This window comes from Rhinoderma darwinii, chromosome 10, assembly GCF_050947455.1.
Source record: "Rhinoderma darwinii isolate aRhiDar2 chromosome 10, aRhiDar2.hap1, whole genome shotgun sequence".
Classification (NCBI taxonomy): domain Eukaryota; kingdom Metazoa; phylum Chordata; class Amphibia; order Anura; family Rhinodermatidae; genus Rhinoderma; species Rhinoderma darwinii.
The window spans coordinates 97,350,707-97,370,717 of NC_134696.1; the positions used below are offsets into that span (position 1 = coordinate 97,350,707).

The 20,011-nt window shown below is 38.2% G+C and overlaps 2 protein-coding genes across 2 annotated transcripts in view; one reads left to right on the forward strand and one right to left on the reverse strand.

Annotated features, from left to right (window-relative positions):
* Positions 1-6,496, forward strand: part of LOC142661605 (chemerin-like receptor 1) — a 77,754-nt gene extending 71,258 nt beyond the window's left edge. The window contains exon 2 of the mRNA XM_075839026.1: positions 4,961-6,496. Within this exon, the coding sequence (XP_075695141.1) occupies positions 4,984-5,907 (924 nt within the window). The 5' untranslated portion in view covers positions 4,961-4,983 and the 3' untranslated portion in view covers positions 5,908-6,496. The remainder of the gene's footprint in view (positions 1-4,960) is intronic.
* Positions 6,497-8,570: 2,074 nt separating this feature from the next.
* LOC142662663 (putative G-protein coupled receptor 33) lies at positions 8,571-9,545 on the reverse strand. Its single transcript, XM_075840874.1, has one exon. It carries the CDS (start codon positions 9,543-9,545, stop codon positions 8,571-8,573), a length of 975 nt encoding a protein of 324 aa, XP_075696989.1.
* Positions 9,546-20,011: the final 10,466 nt, after the last annotated feature.

Consider the following 20,011-nt stretch of genomic DNA (forward strand, 5'->3'; position numbering starts at 1 on the left):
GACAGAGACTGAAATATGAGCACTGCATCCTCCTCCCCTTCCCCTCTCACAGCAAGTGTCTCACACTCAGGCTGAGACAGAGACTGAAATATGAGCACTGCATCCTCCTCCCCTTCCCCTCTCACAGCAAGTGTCTCACACTCAGGCTGAGACAGAGACTGAAATATGAGCACCGCATCCTCCTCCCCTTCCCCTCTCACAGCAAGTGTCTCACACACAGGCTGAGACAGAGACTGAAATATGAACACTGCATCCTCCTCCTCTTCCCCTCTCACAGCATGTTTCTCATGCTGAGCGTGAGATGCTTCAGCTGCATCCCCCTCCTCCCGTGACAGACTGAAAATGGTCTGGGCAATATAGATCCTACCAATCATAAGAACAGCGATCTCCAACTTGTGACTCTCCGGCGATTTAAAAAAATTATTTCGAAATCCCCAACACAATCTGCTTCTTCTCCTATATTAGGGTGAAGGGTAATGAAGGGCGAGTGCAGTAAATGGAAACATTCAATCCAGACCTGTCTAACATCTTGCTGCAAGTTCCAGAATACAGAGTTGTTTGTTTTACTCAGGAACAAAAATAAACTCAGCTTAATTTTTATTAACATGAAGAAAATCCCCGTCTGAGAAGGTTCACAGGGAAGTTATAAGGCACGAAGAGAAAGAAGAGATAGAAAAAAATATAAGATTATAATAGTAATAATAAAATGTAGTAATACAAACAGATACTACCATACTACTACTACTAATAATACTACTAATAATAATATATTAATAACTAGGAATGAAGAGATATAAAAAGTATAAGATAATAATAATATAATGGTAGGAGTTGGAATGAAGAGATATACAAAGTATAAAATAGCACAATAATAATAAAGATGGTAATAATAATAATAATAATAATAATTAATAATAATAAAAAAGATGATAATAATAATAACTTTAACAAAAATAATAATAATCAGTGTGCTATGATTTCGAAATATACATTATATATTGCTTACATACATGTCAATTGAAAAGTACAATTGCATTAATATATTATATCTTGTCTTATTGTTCATTATTTTTATTATTATTATTATTATTATTAGCATTATTATTATTAGCATTATTATTATTATTATTATTATTATTATTAGCATTATTATCAGCATTATTATTATTATTATTATTAGCATTATTATTATTATCAGCATTATTATTATTTTTATTATTATTATTATTATTATTATTATTAGCATTATTATTATTATTATTATTATTATTATTATTATTATTATTATTAGCATTATTATTATTAGCATTATTATTATTATCAGCATTATTATTATTATTAGCATTATTATTATTATCAGCATTATTATTATTATTATTAGCATTATTATTATTAGCATTATTATTATTATTATTATTATTATTATTAGCATTATTATCAGCATTATTATTATTATTATTATTAGCATTATTATTATTATCAGCATTATTATTATTTTTATTATTATTATTATTATTATTATTATTAGCATTATTATTATTATTATTATTATTATTATTATTATTATTATTATTAGCATTATTATTATTAGCATTATTATTATTATCAGCATTATTATTATTATTAGCATTATTATTATTATCAGCATTATTATTATTATTATTAGCATTATTATTATTATTATTATTATTAGCTTTATTATTATTATTATTATTAGTATTATTATTATTAGCATTATTATTATTATTAGCTTTATTATTATTATTAGCATTATTATTATTAGCATTATTATTATTAGCATTATTATTATTATTAGCTTTATTATTATTATTATTATTAGCATTATTATTATTAGCATTATTATTATTATCAGCGTTATTATTATTAGCATTATTATTAGCATTATTATCAGCATTATTATTATTATTATTATTAGCATTATTATTATTATCAGCATTATTATTATTTTTATTATTATTATTATTATTATTATTATTATTATTATTATACATTTATATAGAATATATATTGACATGAACTTAATACTACTTTATATTTTTGTATAATATTATCTGTATTTACTGTATATTTTGGATAATTAAAAGTTATACTAAGAAAGTTGATGAATACTGATTCTTGGTATTAGGCTACATGCACACGACTTTTTGCATTTTGTGGTCTGCAAACGATGGAACCGCAAAACACGGACAGCACACGGGCGGCATCAATGTGCTGTCCGTGGTTTTCACGTCGCCATACACTTGAATGGGTGAGACCGAGCCGCAAACACGGACAGGATTGGGACCTGCTCTGTGCCAGTCCAACGGCACCATTAAAAAACCGGTAGATTGCATGGGGCCATAGAAATGAATGGGTCAGTGGGCTCTCCATTAAAAAAAAGGATAGCGCACAGACGAAATCAAGGGTCGTGTGCATGTAGCCTGATACTGATTATACAAGTATTATTTATATACAGGTTAATAAAAAATCTCCATGAAAATAATATCCATTCACATCATTTTATAATTAGAATGTATCAATTAGTCTCCGAACTTGATTCCGTCGCACCGTCTCAATTTTCCCTGCAGGTCGGAATACTTACGTGCGTTATATTACTGAATGTTTTCTTTAAGAGATTCCACGCTCATGTGTCTATCTGCTGGCAGTGCTTGGGGGAAAAAAAGGAACTAGGAGTTGGAAGGCCATTAGGTGGTTGAGCCCACATGGGCATTTGCCCCTTTTACCCTCCCTAGAATCCGGCCCTGATTATAATATAAATAAAAAAAAAAAAAAAAAAAAAAGGAGACCACGCTGGATCTGCTCACTATTATCTAGAGTAGGATTTGGTTGAGGGGGAGCAAAGACATGCATGCTGCTATGGTGTCCTTGGAGAGGAAGGGCCGATTGCAGGCTGGTCTTGTTCCCGTTTTATTGGGTGGGGGGGAGGGCCTGCCCATGGATTTGATCTGTTATATTTGCAAACATAGTGGAGAATGTACAAGTCATGAAATGAGATGATGGCACCAGGACCTTCTATATATATATATATTATATTTTTGGAATCAGGAAATATCACTTTACTCTATTTCCCTATAAATATTGCTTAAATCTATTTTACATTTTATATACAGAATGTACGTACAAAATGAGTTACATTGTTAATACATTATTAATGTCATGTATGTACACAGTGACTCCACCAGCAGAATAGTGAGTGCAGCTCTGGAGTATAATACAGGATGTAACTCAGGATCAGTACAGGATAAGTAATGTAATGTATGTACACAGTGACTCCACCAGCAGAATAGTGAGTGCAGCTCTGGAGTATAATACAGGATATAACTCAGGATCAGTACAGGATAAGTAATGTAATGTATGTACACAGTGACTGCACCAGCAGAATAGTGAGCACAGCTCTGGAGTATAATACAGGATGTAACTCAGGATCAGTACAGGATAAGTAATGTAATGTATGTACACAGGGACTCCACCAGCAGAATAGTGAGTGCAGCTCTGGAGTATAATACAAGATGTAACTCAGGATCAGTACAGGATAAGTAATGTAATGTATGTACACAGTGACTCCACCAGCAGAATAGTGAGTGCAGCTCTAGAGTATAATACAGGATATAACTCAGGATCAGTACAGGATAAGTAATGTAATGTATGTACACAGTGACTCCACCAGCAGAATAGTGAGTGCAGCTCTGGAGTATAATACAGGATGTAACTCAGGATCAGTACAGGATAAGTAATGTATGTACACAGTGGCTCCACCAGCAGAATAGTGAGTGCAGCTCTGGAGTATAATACAGGATGTAACTCAGGATCAGTACAGGATAAGTAATGTAATGTATGTACACAGTGACTCCACCAGCAGAATAGTGACTGCAGCTCTGGAGTATAATACAGGATGTAATTCAGGATCAGTACAGGATAAGTAATGTAATGTATTTACACAGTGACTCCACCAGCAGAATAGTGAGTGCAGCTCTGATGTTTAATACAGGATATAACTCAGATCAGTACAGGATAAGTAATGTATGTACACAGTGACTCCACCAGCAGAATAGTGAGTGCAGCTCTGGAGTATAATACAGAATGTAACTCAGGATCTGTACAGGATAAGTAATGTAATGTATGTACACAGTCACTCCACCAGCAGAATAGTGAGTGCAGCTCTGGAGTATAATACAGGATGTAACTCAGGATCAGTACAGGATAAGTAATGTAATGTATGTACACAGTCACTCCACCAGCAGAATAGTGAGTGCAGCTCTGGAGTATCACACAGTATCTTACTCGGGATCAGTACAGGATTGACATTTTAATTTTAATTTTTAATTTTTTTTTTCTTTCTTTTTTATTCAATACAATATAAAATTCCATACAAGTAAGGAATAAAGAAAATACAATTTATACACATTTTTACATTTTCCCCCTACTCCCACCCCCCACCCTCTCAAGACCGATCTTGGTAAAAGAAAAAAAAAAGAAAAAAAAAAACAATTCTTACCACTCCTCCCAATAAGTTTTACAGTGTTTGCCTTGATTATAGATTTTCTCATATTTCATTATAATTTTCACATTATTTACCCATTTTACATTTTTACAACCAAAGGAATAGTAATAATACTATTGGCCAACATTAATCCATATAGTAATCTCAAACAAGGAAATAAAGGGTGTGTAGTATTCTATGTACATAAACAGTAGTCATTGTACAATAAAAAGTTACACAACTTTTTAATTATCTCTGTGTTGCTAGCTGCTGTTGTCAGATCTTGTTAATAATTTGATATCTCTATTTAGTGTTTTGAGGGCAAATGGGTGTAATGTTCTGAATGAATGGGTTTCTATAATATATGGCAGAATCTTGACTTGCAAAACAAGAGTTAATATGGCCGATAATATGGAAATGTCATGCTGTTATAACTGAATGTCCTTTCTGTTCTTTCAGGGGTAACACCAGGGGACGTTAAGATGAACTCCACCACAGATCCAGAAACTGCCGAACTGCGCCATGCTGTCCAAGTGGTGGTCACTGTGATTTTTAGTTTAATTTTTCTCCTAGGCATGATGGGAAATGGCACCGTCATCTGGATAACAGGCTGCCGCCTTCAAAGAACTATCAACACTGTATGGTTTTTCAACCTAGCGTTGGCAGATTTCATCTCCACCTTTTTGGTCCTTGTCACTATCCTTTACCTGTTACTTGACCTCCATTGGCCATTTGGGCCCATTTTATGTAAACTTGTCAACTGCATCTTTGGTCTGAGCATTTACGCCAGTATCCTCCTGCTGAGTGCCATCAGCATGGATCGCTGCGTTCTTGTGCTCTTCCCAGTATGGTGCCAAAATTATCGCAACCCCAGGTTGGTTACGACTGCATGTTTAGTCATTTGGATTCTCTCTATTGCCTTGGTACCAGGTTCTTACACTCTTTCGGAAATGTCTACAGAAAGCAACCGAAGTTCTTGCAAGAACTTAGATGTTTTTGAAGACTGGGAGAGAAGGGAAGCTGCTATATTCACTGTCTGTATATTCCTCTACCAGTTCTTAGTCCCATTGAGTATTATCCTTATTTCCTACGCAATTCTCCTCATTACACTCCATAAAAAAAAACTAAACAGGAGCAGTAAGCCATTTTTGGTTGTCACTGGGGTGGTCTTCTCCTTCTTTTTATGTTGGCTTCCCTATCATGCCTTAGCCCTCTCTCGAGTTTTTCTTGGTGGATTACCACTTTTGGTCAGTCTGGTGGCCGTCCCACTCTCCAAATGTTTAGCTATGTTCAACAGTTGTATCAACCCGATACTTTATGTTTTCATTGGCCGAGAATTTAAGGATGTTGTGAAGAGGTCACTGACTCAAGTATTTAGGACTGTTTTTGAGGAAGTCCCACACTAAAGACGTTACAAATGGAAAATGTTTAAACAACTGGAGATGATGCTCAACTTTTTGACTCGTACAGGGGCATTCAAGATGCTTCTGACTACAAAAACCAATGAGCTCTGTGGTAAACATGAAACCACTGGTTTACTCGACCAGACGGCTCAAAAGTAATTATAGACCTTTAGAAAGTGATTCACTGAACTGGGAAAGCAGCAAGGCCGACGCTCTCGAAGGAATCGTCCTATAATGATATATAACTAATAAATCTGCTTAAACTGGAGACAACAATGCAGCGTTACATTGTGATGAACGAGGAAACATTACAAAGCGGACAAATCCACAAGACGGGAGATGATTCAATGAATGTGTATTTTTTGGCAATTTTTGGAATTTTTTTATTTATTTCTGCAGCCTTTTGTTCTGGTGTTTGTAAATTCAATGATATCGCTTATGTATTTCTTACTCAATAGACAAAGACATGGGACTGAGAGACTGTTTTGTGCATGTAATAACCTCTGCTGTATTTCTAATAAGAAAGTGAAATAAATCAGATTGAAATGTCCTAATATTGCAACCAAATAAATAGTAACGATAATAATTTGGTGGCCCATAAAAAATCCATATAGTAAAAACAATCAAGAAATTAAAGGGGGTGTACTGTTTTATGTAAATTTATTTTAGCATTGTATAATGAGCTCTGTGTTGCTAGCTGCTGTTGATGGATCTGTTATTGTTGCGATATCTCGATTAAGTACTTTGAGTGCAAAAGGGTGCAAAAGGGTGTCTGGACTCAAGGATGATACATTTGATTTGCACTGATACATTGTAGCAAACCATCAGTACAGGAGAGTTATTTGTGATGCCGATGTGTTTAAGTTCACAAAGTTGTCTGGACTGAATACAATTGTAGCAAACTGTCAGCTGTGGGAAGTACCAAGTCTGTATAGGTTTTCAGACTCTGGATATAAACAAGAAAGATCCTATTCACTGACAGCGATCACATATATTGAAAATTGTGAGACATTAAAACTCATAGTATATTAGAAATTTACGGAACATTTTCTCGAACAATAATTTAGCAAAATTTACATAAAACAGGTACCTCCCCCTTTAATATCTGTATCTGATATTCATGTGTTTATGAGCCAATCAGACCCTCAGTTCATTCTGAACAAAAGCCCTTAAAGTACTAAATAGAGGCAGAATAAAAGATCTGTAAAAAGCAACATGCTGATGGTTTCCAGGTAACCACAAAATAATGTTCTATACTGCACAAAAGGGAAACAGAAAACATAAAGTGAAGATATACTGCACATCTAGACCTCACATTCCCAAAAATGTTTCTTCAGAAAAAAAAAAAAATTTTCACTATAAATGATGTTGCAATCATTTATGGTGAAATCTTTTTTCTTTTTCTGAAGAAAAACTTTCCATCTCTTTTTTAAAGATTTGAACATTTGCAAAAACTAATATTTTCAATTTTTGTTGCAAAAATTTGATAAAAATAATCATCTGCCCTGTCTCTCCCCCCCCCCAGTTAACTTTATGCAGTTTTAAGGAAATATTATATGTTTTTGCTAAAAATTATTTTACAAACTTTTGGACAATATGGCCACATATGTATGCTCTTACATTGTGTTGTTTTGTGTCTCAAAAATTTAAAAAACAACAAACAATGGCTCCTGTCATGGAGCCATAGAATTCAATACAATTCTGGCTTCCCCCAAAGGCCTCTAGGGGGAGCTCACTACATATTTACATTTAAAGGGTAACTAAACGTTCAACAAACTTCTGACATCTCATAGTCAGAAGTTTTGATTGGTGGGGGTCCGAGCACTGACCCCCACCAATCACTAAAACGAAGCGTCAGAAGTGCTCGTGTGAGCGCTCAGCAGCTTCGTTTCTGTTCGGCCTTTTCCGGAAATTAATCTATCAGAGTACGGGCTCAATAGAAAGTCTATGAGCCTGTACTCTGATACATCGGCTTTCAGTAAAAAGCCGAACAGAAACTAAGTGGCTGAGAGCTCACACGAGCACTTCTGAGGCTTCGTTTTAGCGATTGGTGGGGGTCTCAGTGCTCGGACCCCCACCAATCAAAACTTCTGATGAGTCACTATGACATGTCAGAAGTTTATCGAACATTTAGTTACCCTTTAAAACATTGGAGGCAATATAAATACATATACAGCCATAAGCTGTCAGGGCATATTGGGCATGAATATTTTCACAACAGTTAGAGAGTCACAGGCTGGCGAAAACTGACATATGAGGACCTAACAATGATTGGAATGATAATTGTAACCACTCATGGCTGATGGATGACAAAAAAATGTTGACCATATTGGTTATCATCTGGAAAGGTACTGATTCTCCTCATGGAGATCCAGAAAGTAGGGAGTTTTTAGGGCAATGATTCCTGGGAAAAGTATGCAAAATAGCTCTTCTGCAGAAGGAAGAAAATGGTCTATCTAGTGCCACCTAGCGGTGGAATTTCAGCAAGTCAACGTACAAAACCTCTTAAAGAGCCTTGAATAAGAGTTGTTTCTCCTCATCGGTGCAGTGTTGGGTTCTCATTGTCTGTAGTCACCTACTTGTGGCACTAGATAGACCGTTTTCTATAAAACCTGCCCCCCTAATAGCTTCAGTAAAGTGGATAATAGTACCGGAGAGCATTTGGGTTAGTGATAGGGAGAATTGCTTAACGTTTCATTGACCACCAACTCAATGACAGCCAAAATAGACTTCTTGAACATGTTTTTGAAGCTCTCCACAATGAACAAATAAAGAATCGGAGTAAAGCAACTGTTGATGCAGTTTAGACATGTCGATAATACTTGCAGTGATCTCAAGACGCTTTGCTGAATCTTGTCCTTCTCTGCACTCAATCCATACCAGATATGGTAAGGTGTCCAGGAGATGAAAAAAGATAGGATAGCAATTAAGATAATTCTGTAAGGTCTACTGGACCTTGTGAGATGTTCTTTCTTCATCTTGATAAATATTTTTACGTAACAAAACGTAATAATGGAGAAAGGAATCACGAAGCCTATGCACAAGCGAATACCGAATAAGACCCACTTCACCGTCTTATGGTCCCACTTCCCTGAGAGGGTGTAGTCATTGTAGCAGATGGTAATGTTGCTCTCATATCTGACTCGACGAAATATCAAGTATGGAGTCGTGAGGCTGAAAGCCAAAGCCCAAAACAAAAGGCACATAATGGAAGCAGAACGGGGGTTCATGTACCTTTTGTAGGCATATGGGTGAAAGACCAAGCAATAACGATCCACACTAATCACGGTCAGGAGAAACACTGACACGTACATACCCAGCGACACAAAAGAGTTGATGAGCTTGCACAGGAAGTGACCAAATACCCAATGTGGTTCCATGATAAAATATACCGCCGCAAAGGGAAATACAAAGGTAAGCAATAGATTGGCCAAAATTAGGTGGAGGAACAAGGTGGTGTTGACATTTCTGATCATCCTGAAACAAAGCACCCAGAGATACAAAGTGTTCACCACAAGTCCGAATGCAAATGTCAAAAATAAGAGTATAGCCGATGTTAAGTTGAGGTTCGAGGAGGACAGTCGGTAGGTTGTTCCATTAGTTGCACTGATGTTAAAGTTGGAGGTTGGTTGAGTTGACATCTCCTGTGAAGTATAAAAATGTCTCCTGATATAATAATCTTGACAAGTTATCAGAGGGAAAAAAAAAACAAATGCTAAGATCACACCAAGCCTAATGTTATGTTACTGTAAATAGAAGATAAGCTTTCCATGATTATTCCACCATTGGTCTGGGTGTGCCCGAAGTTACCGGAATTTTTGAATTATTAGAATTGTATTAATGATCTTGACAATGAACCTTGCTCACCCAAAGAGGTTTCATGTTTCTTGCCGTCACTCATGTAGACTCCATGTCTACCTCTCAATACCAGCTCTCAGATGTGGGACCGCTAGGAGCTTCAAGCTTTCGGGGGGTGTTTTCTAAGCAAATTTTGCATAATTTTTGCGTCTCGTGTTTTTTACACTTACAAATATTCAGCAGCACTCTATAGGCGCTAATATATATGCAAATCTTGAATATTTGAATCAATTAAAATAGCATTACTGATATCCCTACCATCCTTTAAAGGGGGGAAGTTCTTAGTGCACAAAGTGTGTGAATCCACTAGCCCGACTAGGAGACCTTAGTCAAATGGGTTCCTAGTCTAATATAATACTTGAATAACCGAAGACTTGTACTCAATATAGTTAGGAACAAGCTTCGTTCTACATGGATTAAATCCATGGATGGAGATGGAGACAATCACCACACTCAATAGTTCAATGCAAAAACAGATTCTGCACCTTCTAATGAACTAGGGAACTGACGAAAAATGGGGGTCTACAGATAAACAAAGATAGATTAATGAATCTATTCATTGTTAGGGCATATGGACTAATAGAGAGGGGGTCAAAGAGAGGGGGATGCTCTTCTTGGGAACCCCCACATTGAGCCAAAATCGAAGAGTTGCAATGTTATACTATATCTGCTCTGCAGTGGTCGCTGCAGTGGATATGTTTGGCTGGCTGTGTGGCAAAATTAACTATTTGCCCAGGAGGCAGCCATTTCCAATCTAAGAAGTGTTGACTCTGATAAGTCAAACCCTTTAAGTCAGTGGCGTAGCTCTAAGGGTCGCAATTGCGACCGGGCCCCTAAGCCTGTGGGCGCCCGTAGCCACACAGCGCTAACCGCGCTGGTCCCGTTTACTGAATGCTGGAGCAAGGAGCTGACGACTCCTTGCCCCAGCATTCACTCTGCCGTGAGCGGCTCGGTGCAGGCAGGCGCAATGTAGTGATGTCATCGCCTGCACAGACCGGAGGAGAAGGATCCGCCACGCGTCGTGGGAACGGAGATGGGTAAGTAATTATGTTATTGTTTTTCTATTAGGCACTATGGGGCATTATACTGGGTAGAGAAGGGGACTGATATGGTGGCAGCTTTAGGAGCATTTTACTATATGGGGGGCATTATACTGGATGGGTGGCATTATACTGTATGGGGGGCATTATACTGTGGGGACAGCTATGGGGGCATTATACTGTATGGGTGGCTTATACTGTGTGGACAGCTATGGATGGAATTATATTGTGAGGGCAGCTATGGGGGCATTATATTGTGGGGGCAGCTATGGGGGCATTATATTGTGGTGGCAGCTATGGGTGGCAATATACTGTGGGGGCAGCTATGGGGGCATTATACTGTGGGGACAGCTATGGGGAGCATTATACTATGGGGGCATTATACTGTGGGGACAGCGATTAGTGGCATTATACTGTGGGGACAGCGATTGGTGGCATTATACTGTGGGGGCAGCTATGGGGGTATTATATTGTTGGAGCAGCTATGAGGGGTATTATACTGTGTGGGGCAGCTATGGGGGGCATTATATTGTTGGAGCAGCTATGAGGGGTATTATACTGTGTGGGGCAGCTATGGGGGGCATTATACTGCATGCCACATCGATTGTCCCTCTTTGTGATATTTGAAAGTATAGCATTGTCTACAGGGGGCGCTGTATAGCACTGTATGGGAAGGCTGTATAGCCCTGTCTACAGGGGGCGCAGTATAGCAATGTCTACAGGAGGGGGCTGTATGGCACTATTTACAGGGGGGGCACTATCTACAAGGGCAGGCTGTGTGTGACACCCAGGGGAGGCGGGCCCAGTCAAAAGTTTTCTATGGGGCCCAGTATTTCCTAGTTACGCCCCTGCTTTAAATATTGCATGGGCACCATCAAAGCACCCCCAGATAAGTTCCTATTAGACCCCCTCCTGTTAGAAGTTCATGAGAGAATGGATCACTGGTGATTGTCTACTTGCTAGACCTTCCATTAACTCCTGTATATTAAAGTCTATGAATCTACAGGAGCTAAGTCACATAACTAGTAATATATGATAGTTATAGCAGAAAATACCATGATATAAGAATAACAGAACGCAGATAGAAGAGTAGACAATATTCTATATGACTTACCTGGAAATGTTGAGATCCGTTTTCTACTGACCTCAATATGTTCAGCATCGGAAATGCAAATGTTTCAGCTTTTTGTTTCTTTTATAATTTACGGTGTACAAAAAAAAAAAAGTGTTTACTCAGGAAATGCCGAAAATGTCATACCAGAAAATTACGTCTACACTAAGAACGAGATGTTTGAGTTTGTGGTTGACTTCAAAAGGAAACAAATACTAAGCACAAGACACAACCATGTATTGTATATAGATACATTTGTGTCCATGATGACCTAGGGTGTAAACAAAGCCCTAAATGACCCATTCTGCCCCTTCTTGCTCTTGCCAAAATTATTAAACACCGCTTAATTTATATATTTAATTTGGAAAATTGGGTCATTTCTTGGGCCAAGCAGAAGAAAGAGTACTAAAAAGGTAGCCATTCAAAAGAATGGGCCAACCAAGTGGCCTCCACAGAAAGTCGAGTGGAGCCAAAAGTAAAAAAAGTGGCGCTAGGCTATCCTGGTGTTGTTATCACTTTGTTCTAGTATTTTTGGGGTCAACTCGATTGCAAGAACATCTGGCGATCAAAGATTAATGGCATATTCGAACAATTAAACGGTTTCTCTGGGAAATAAACAGTGATGGCCTTCCTTAGGTCAGGCCATCAATGTTTGATCAGTGGGGGCCCATCCTTGGGGACCCCGGATGATTAGCACAATGAAGGTCGGAGATTGGGTCCACACCTATCAAATATTGATGACCTATCCTAAAGAAAGGTCAATAATGTTAATGCCGTAGAGAAACCTTTTAATGCCATCAATGTCTGTCTTGAGACAACACCATTAAGACAGCCAACCTTTGACGGGGCCCCTGTTTAGTTTCACAGATTGCACAAATGGTATGTTTGCCCCTAGTGGCTTGTTATGAACTAGCACCAGTACGAGGACACTTTTTTGAAATGGGTCTCCCTCTACACATCGCACATCCTTATCTATATGGAAAAACAGCCCTTTACAAACAATTTAGTGTCATTTTCTGTGTGATGATGTCATTCATAAAAATAACACATCTCTAGCGCAACCCCCCTAATATCTCTGGTCTAGATCAAATATTTATTTGTCAATTTATGAATTACTCAGCAGGGAGCGACAATAAGCACAGATTCAACATATACAAATTTCCTTTAACTTTGTGCACCATCCTGAGGCATGAGGAGAGTGAAAATCAGAAATAAATGTTACTCAGGCCTTTTCACATGGACGTATTTCTTGGCCATGCGCTGTCCATGGATGTAGAGTGGCCCATCACCAACGTGCAGAAAAGGCCTGAATTGTGGGACACTGGGGTTGATACCACGACCGGGTCAAAAAAGATTCAGCGTGGGAGGAGACCACCAAGGACCTATTCCATCAGCAATGGGAGAGAAGCAGGCCTCGAGAAAGAGCGAAGATTGGTAAGTGTAACCAAAGTTGTGTCAACTGAGAGGATGAAGAGAGTGCAGAGGGGAAGAGAAAATCTCACAACACCCCAGGGCAGGACTAGCCTGAGCAGGAAGACCCAGCACATCTGGGGACATCTCCATCAATAACTGTGTTCAGCCCTTATCCTGATGAAACCCAGGCAGCAAGAAGACCAGCCAGCTGGAGAAAAGGGAGGGCTCTTTCTGTTGCGAGTGTGGTGGACTCTTGGGTACTGGAGTACCTGAATCAGATCAGAGAAGAAGATGTGGCAGACACTTTAACCAGGAGCATCACGGCATATCTCAGGCACATCCCCAAGCAGCTGGATCTACAAACTCAATACTCATCCTCTTGGAGGTTGCTTCTTCCCCCAATGACACCCGGAATTTCTTCAGTGCACTTCTTCACACAGACCACCACAACTCCATAAACACCTCTATATCTACCTCCTAACCACTATCACCACCGGCAATATGAGAGCACCCCGCTCATGTTCACCCAAGATCGGCCACAGTACAGGGGCTTCTTTTATAGCCCACAGGAGCAATACTATGGCCCTCCAACTCCTGGGCTATCTTCAGGCCAACCTCCTTATCCCCCTTACTGGTCAGAGTCAATCATTGCTGGTAGGACCATATCTCCCCCCAAACATTTTTATTAATTTATTTATTCTTTTTAATTGTATTTCTGTTTATTTTGGCGCTTTGTTTGCTGGTGCATTTTTGTACATATTCTTTTTATTTGGTTCAGATCCAAAAATTCCATGTTGTGCACCATGCCGGCTTACAGCCTATCGGTGAGACCCATGCTATAGTTAGATAAATGTCCAGCACCTCCTAATAGTGTCACACCATCCTCCCCCACATGCTGCATCTGGCAAAATTAAAGATATACGTAATTCGATGATATTTTGGCCAAAATACGAAAGCTAGCAACCTACGTAAAGGGTCCTCATTGTCTTGCAAGTCCCTACACTAACCTAACAAAACAAAATCTATGAAAACAAACTGCAAAATTAGATGCAGAAACATCTGTAAACTGTTAATCAAAAAGCAGAACTAAATTATCTAGTTCCCTGGATATAATCCTGCTGCCAGGAAACAGCTCTCTCGGAACTTAAAGGCGGCATGTTGGGGGCACTGTCTACAAGGGGGAGGTGGGGGCACGATCTACAAGTGGGGACTGTATGGCACTATCTACAGGGGGCAGTACGGCGCTATCTACAGTGGGGACTGTATGGCAGAATCTACAGGGGGCTATATGGCAGAATCTACAGGAGGGGCAGTATCGCCCAATCTACAGGGGGGCTGTATGGCACAATCTACGGGGAGACTGTTAAACACTATCTACAGGGGGGACTGTATGACACTACACGGGGGGCTGTATTGCACAATCTACAGAGGGGGCTGTATTGCACAATCTACAGGGGGCACTATCTACAAGGGGGGCTGTGTGTGGTACCCGGGGGAGGAGGGCGGCAGTCAAAGGTTTGCTATGGGGCCCAGTCTTTCCTAGTTTCGTTCTGGTGGACATGAAGACCCTCCATTTATTGGCTAGAATACCAAAAGCGCATTTAACAAACTGACGGGCCCTGATGAGCCGAAAGTTAAGATGCCCCTCGTGCTGTCCAAACCTCATCTGGTGAATGGGCGCATGACATGGGTGGAAAATCCAAAGCCCTCGACAAAAGGAGCTGGTGGTCCATTTCTCAGTTTTTCGTGGCTGCTGAACAGACACGCTCGGGTGAATGAGGACTTAGAAATGAGGACCCTTTTTCAAAGTTTCTTTGGCTTTCAGCCACCACTATGGGGAGCTTACTGGAGACTGGTTAATCATTGAGATCAATAGGAGCTATTTAAGTTCTTCCTTAGTTAGCTCCCTCTAGTGGTCAATGCAGGCAGCCAGAATTTTATCATGGATGATAAAATAATGAAAAGATACACTTTACACTTGCACATATCAATAAGCCAATAAGCTTTTGAGGCTTTTTTTCTTTACGTGTGCTATTATGTGGCATTTCCCTATAATCAGATTAAGATTATTAAACAATCAAAAGGGTGAAGATGATGGCAAACAGTTTCACTCTAAAGAGCTTGTATAGGAGTGTTGTGTCTGGTATTCAATTGAATGGGGCTGAGCTGCAATACCACACACAGCCAATGGACTTGGGTGGCGCTGTTTTATGGGGAGGAATAAGGAGACCTCTCTTTCTAGTGACATATATCCCATTTAACACTTCGTTTCCCAACCCCACCTGAGAAGAGGAGCATTCTCATAGTTACAATTCTAGTATATTTGGGAATTATATAAATACCAATATAACTATTAGTCCATAGGCAGATTCCGGGCTTGGGGCCAATAGCAGATGTGGTAGAAGCAATAAGATTCAAACTAGTCCTTTAGAGATGTATAAGGACTCTTATAGACAGTGATGGGAGTGGGACATGCTATCATTGACTATAGAAAGTTTGGCAAGATATAAACCGTACGCCCTATCCCCAAAGTATGCTAATCTGTGTACCCATAGATGTAGACTGGGATAACATGGAGACATTTGGTAACATGTGGGAAAGCAGTAAAATTGTGGAATTACCACAATACGACCTCAATGTTTCCCAGTGATATCATGTTGCATCTTCATGATGCTCACAATGTCGCTTGTGACCTTGTTTTCCATTGAGGTTGCATTATGGTCATCCCAAAATTTTATTGAAACTTGTATGCGACCAAATGTAGCCCCAGACTTCATGTCCGTGTTGCTGGTGTTCTTGATTAAAAAATAAAGGGGTTTTCCGAGACACTGCTCTGCTGTTCTTCTGCTGGACTCTGCACTATCTGCTGCCCAGCATGTGAAACCCCATCTCTTTAGAGACAGGAAGGGAGGAAAGTAGATAGCAGTGGAGATAAAAAGTATACAAACTCTGCCATCCTATACTACAGGGAAGGGGAGAAGGGAGATAACCACATGTTCAGTGTACAAAGAGACTGCCTGCGAGACTGGCTGAGACATTTCAGCTACAGGCAGTATAGTAATAAGTGACTTATCATTCTGCTGTTGAACCCTCTGCAAAGATTGGAAAGCCCCTTGTGATAATCTCCAGTAATAAATATTCGTATAGGGTATGAACACTTTTGCAACAATTTTGTTATTAATCCATTGTATCTTAACTGAAAAAATGACGCTACCTTGCAAATAATTTTAAATTGTCCTTTTGTGTATACAGCTTCTATGCCGACTCATGTGTCTCCATAGTTACATACTACAAACCAACCCTGTCCCTGTGTGTAGTCTGATCATGCGGTCATGTGTTACTCCCCTCCCTCTGCTCCCTTGTCTACTGTCTGTGGGTTATCAAGAAGAAGGAGCAAAGGGAGTGGAATAACCCACGACAGTTGGATCAGACTACAAGCAGGATTGTTTTGTAGTCTGTAAACATGGCGACACATAGGTCTGTATAGGAGCTGAAGATATGAAATATTGTCGTGCGGTGTACTTCAGCCTGGAGTCCGAGCTCATTTTTTTCATTTTTTTGGCAAAATTGTTCGCTGGAAACAAAAAAAGAGGAAACTGTTCCAACATCATAGAAGTTACAATTAAAATAACACAAAGTGGTGATGACACGCAGATCAAGTCTGATAAGCCAAGATAAAGAAACATGTAACTGTGGGAAACCTCTAGAACGGAGGCTCAACAGGCAAAACATAACTCCAAACCCAAATTACAAAATGCAAACCATAATAACCAGGATCACAACAGGCACGATCAAAGAGATCAAGAGGGTAAGACAAGGGTGTCCTACCAGGGAGGGAAAGAGAGAAAAGAGGAAAGAAAAGGAGAAAAGACAAAAAAAAAAAAGATGGGTGAAACGGATTAGGCTCCATTCCAGGAGCAAGCCACATGAGGGAGTTAGAACAGAGTCCCGAGCAGTAAGGAAAGGATAGAGATGGCAGTCCTAGATTAGGGTGAGTATAGGAGATCCAGGCTTATTTTACACATAATCGACATAAGATACTTTACCAAGGCTTAAAAGAATTATTCCAATTGTATTGCTCCCTCCACTACTGAAATTGTATGTAAAGTATTTTTGATGATTAATTGATGATTTTTGGGGTAAAAAGTAAAGAAGGGCTCAACCACCTCTTTTGTGATGTCTATGTTGTATTTGCTGAAATAACAAGTGATGCTAGGATTATCTCTTTCCAAAAATATAAGACGTGAAATAATAGCATCTGCACACATAATACAGTGCTCAAAAAATACTGCCATACAATGCTAAAATAATACTGCCATAACATGCCCAAAAAAATACTGCCATACAATGCTCAAATAATACTGTCATAAAATGCCCAAAAAATACTGCCATACAATGCTTAAATAATACTGCCATAACATGCCCAAAAAATACTGCCATACAATGCTCAAATAATACTGCCATAAAATGCCCAAAAAATACTGTCATACAATGCTCAAATAATACTGCCATAAAATGCCCAAAAAATACTGCCATACAATGCTCAAATAATACTGCCATAAAATGCCCAAAAAATACTGCCATACAATGCTCAAATAATACTGCCATAACATGCCCAAAAAATACTGTCATACAATGCTCAAATAATACTGCCATAAAATGCCCAAAAAATACTGCCATAAAATGCTCAAATAATACTGTCATAAAATGCCCAAAAAATACTGCCATAAAATGCCCAAAAAATACTGCCATATAATGCTCAAATAATACTGTCATAAAATGCCCAAAAAATACTGTCATAAAATGCCCAAAAAATACTGCCATACAATGCTCAAATAATACTGTCATAAAATGCCCAAAAAATACTGCCATAAAATGCCCAAAAAATACTGCCATACAATGCTCAAATAATACTGTCATAAAATGCCCAAAAAATACTGCCATAAAATGCCTAAAAAATACTGCCATATAATGCTCAAATAATACTGTCATAAAATGCCCAAAAAATACTGCCATAAAATGCCCAAAAAATACTGCCATATAATGCTCAAATAATACTGTCATAAAATGCCCAAAAAATACTGTCATAAAATGCCCAAAAAATACTGCCATACAATGCTCAAATAATACTGTCATAAAATGCCCAAAAAATACTGCCATAAAATGCCCAAAAAATACTGCCATACAATGCTCAAATAATACTGTCATAAAATGCCCAAAAAATACTGCCATAAAATGCCTAAAAAATACTGCCATATAATGCTCAAATAATACTGTCATAAAATGCCCAAAAAATACTGCCATAAAATGCTCAAATAATACTGTCATAAAATGCCCAAAAAATACTGCCATAAAATGCCTAAAAAATACTGCCATATAATGCTCAAATAATACTGTCATAAAATGCCCAAAAAATACTGTCATAAAATGCCCAAAAAATACTGTCATACAATGCTCAAATAATACTGCCATACTGCCATAAAATGCCAAAAAAATACTGCCATAAAATGGCCAAAAAAAATACCGCCATACAATGCCCAAAAAATACTGCCATATAATGCTCAAATAATACTGCCATACAATGCTTAAATAATACTGTCATAAAATGCCCAAAAAATACTGCCATAAAATTCCCAAAAAATACTGCCATATAATGCTCAAATAATACTGTCATAAAATGCCCAAAAAATACTGCCATAAAATGCTCAAATAATACTGTCATAAAATGCCCAAAAAATACTGCCATAAAATGCCTAAAAAATACTGCCATATAATGCTCAAATAATACTGTCATAAAATGCCCAAAAAATACTGTCATAAAATGCCCAAAAAATACTGTCATACAATGCTCAAATAATACTGCCATACTGCCATAAAATGCCAAAAAAATACTGCCATAAAATGGCCAAAAAAAATACCGCCATACAATGCCCAAAAAATACTGCCATATAATGCTCAAATAATACTGCCATACAATGCTTAAATAATACTGTCATAAAATGCCCAAAAAATACTGCCATAAAATGCCCAAAAAATACTGCCATATAATGCTCAAATAATACTGTCATAAAATGCCCAAAAAATACTGCCATAAAATGCTCAAATAATACTGTCATAAAATGCCCAAAAAATACTGCCATAAAATGCCTAAAAAATACTGCCATATAATGCTCAAATAATACTGTCATAAAATGCCCAAAAAATACTGTCATAAAATGCCCAAAAAATACTGTCATACAATGCTCAAATAATACTGCCATAAAATGCCAAAAAAATACTGCCATAAAATGGCCAAAAAAAAATACCGCCATACAATGCCCAAAAAATACTGCCATATAATGCTCAAATAATACTGCCATACAATGCTTAAATAATACTGCCATACAGTTTCCTAACAATACTGCCCATATAATCCTTTAACACTGCCACCTAGAACTGGGTGGTTTTGTGGTTGATTTTAATATGCATAATAGTCTAGGTAGTTAAGAGGCTAATTGTAATAACCTTGTTGGTCAAAGGGGGAGAAGGGTCAATGGTCATATCCACGGTGGATCGGTGAATAGATTGAAGAATCACTATTAGTATAGTTTTTTTTATTTCTTATTCAAGTCTGATTATTTCTGTACATTACAAATACAGATGTTAAGACAATATTATAGCCAAACATTATCTGAGTTCCAGTTAT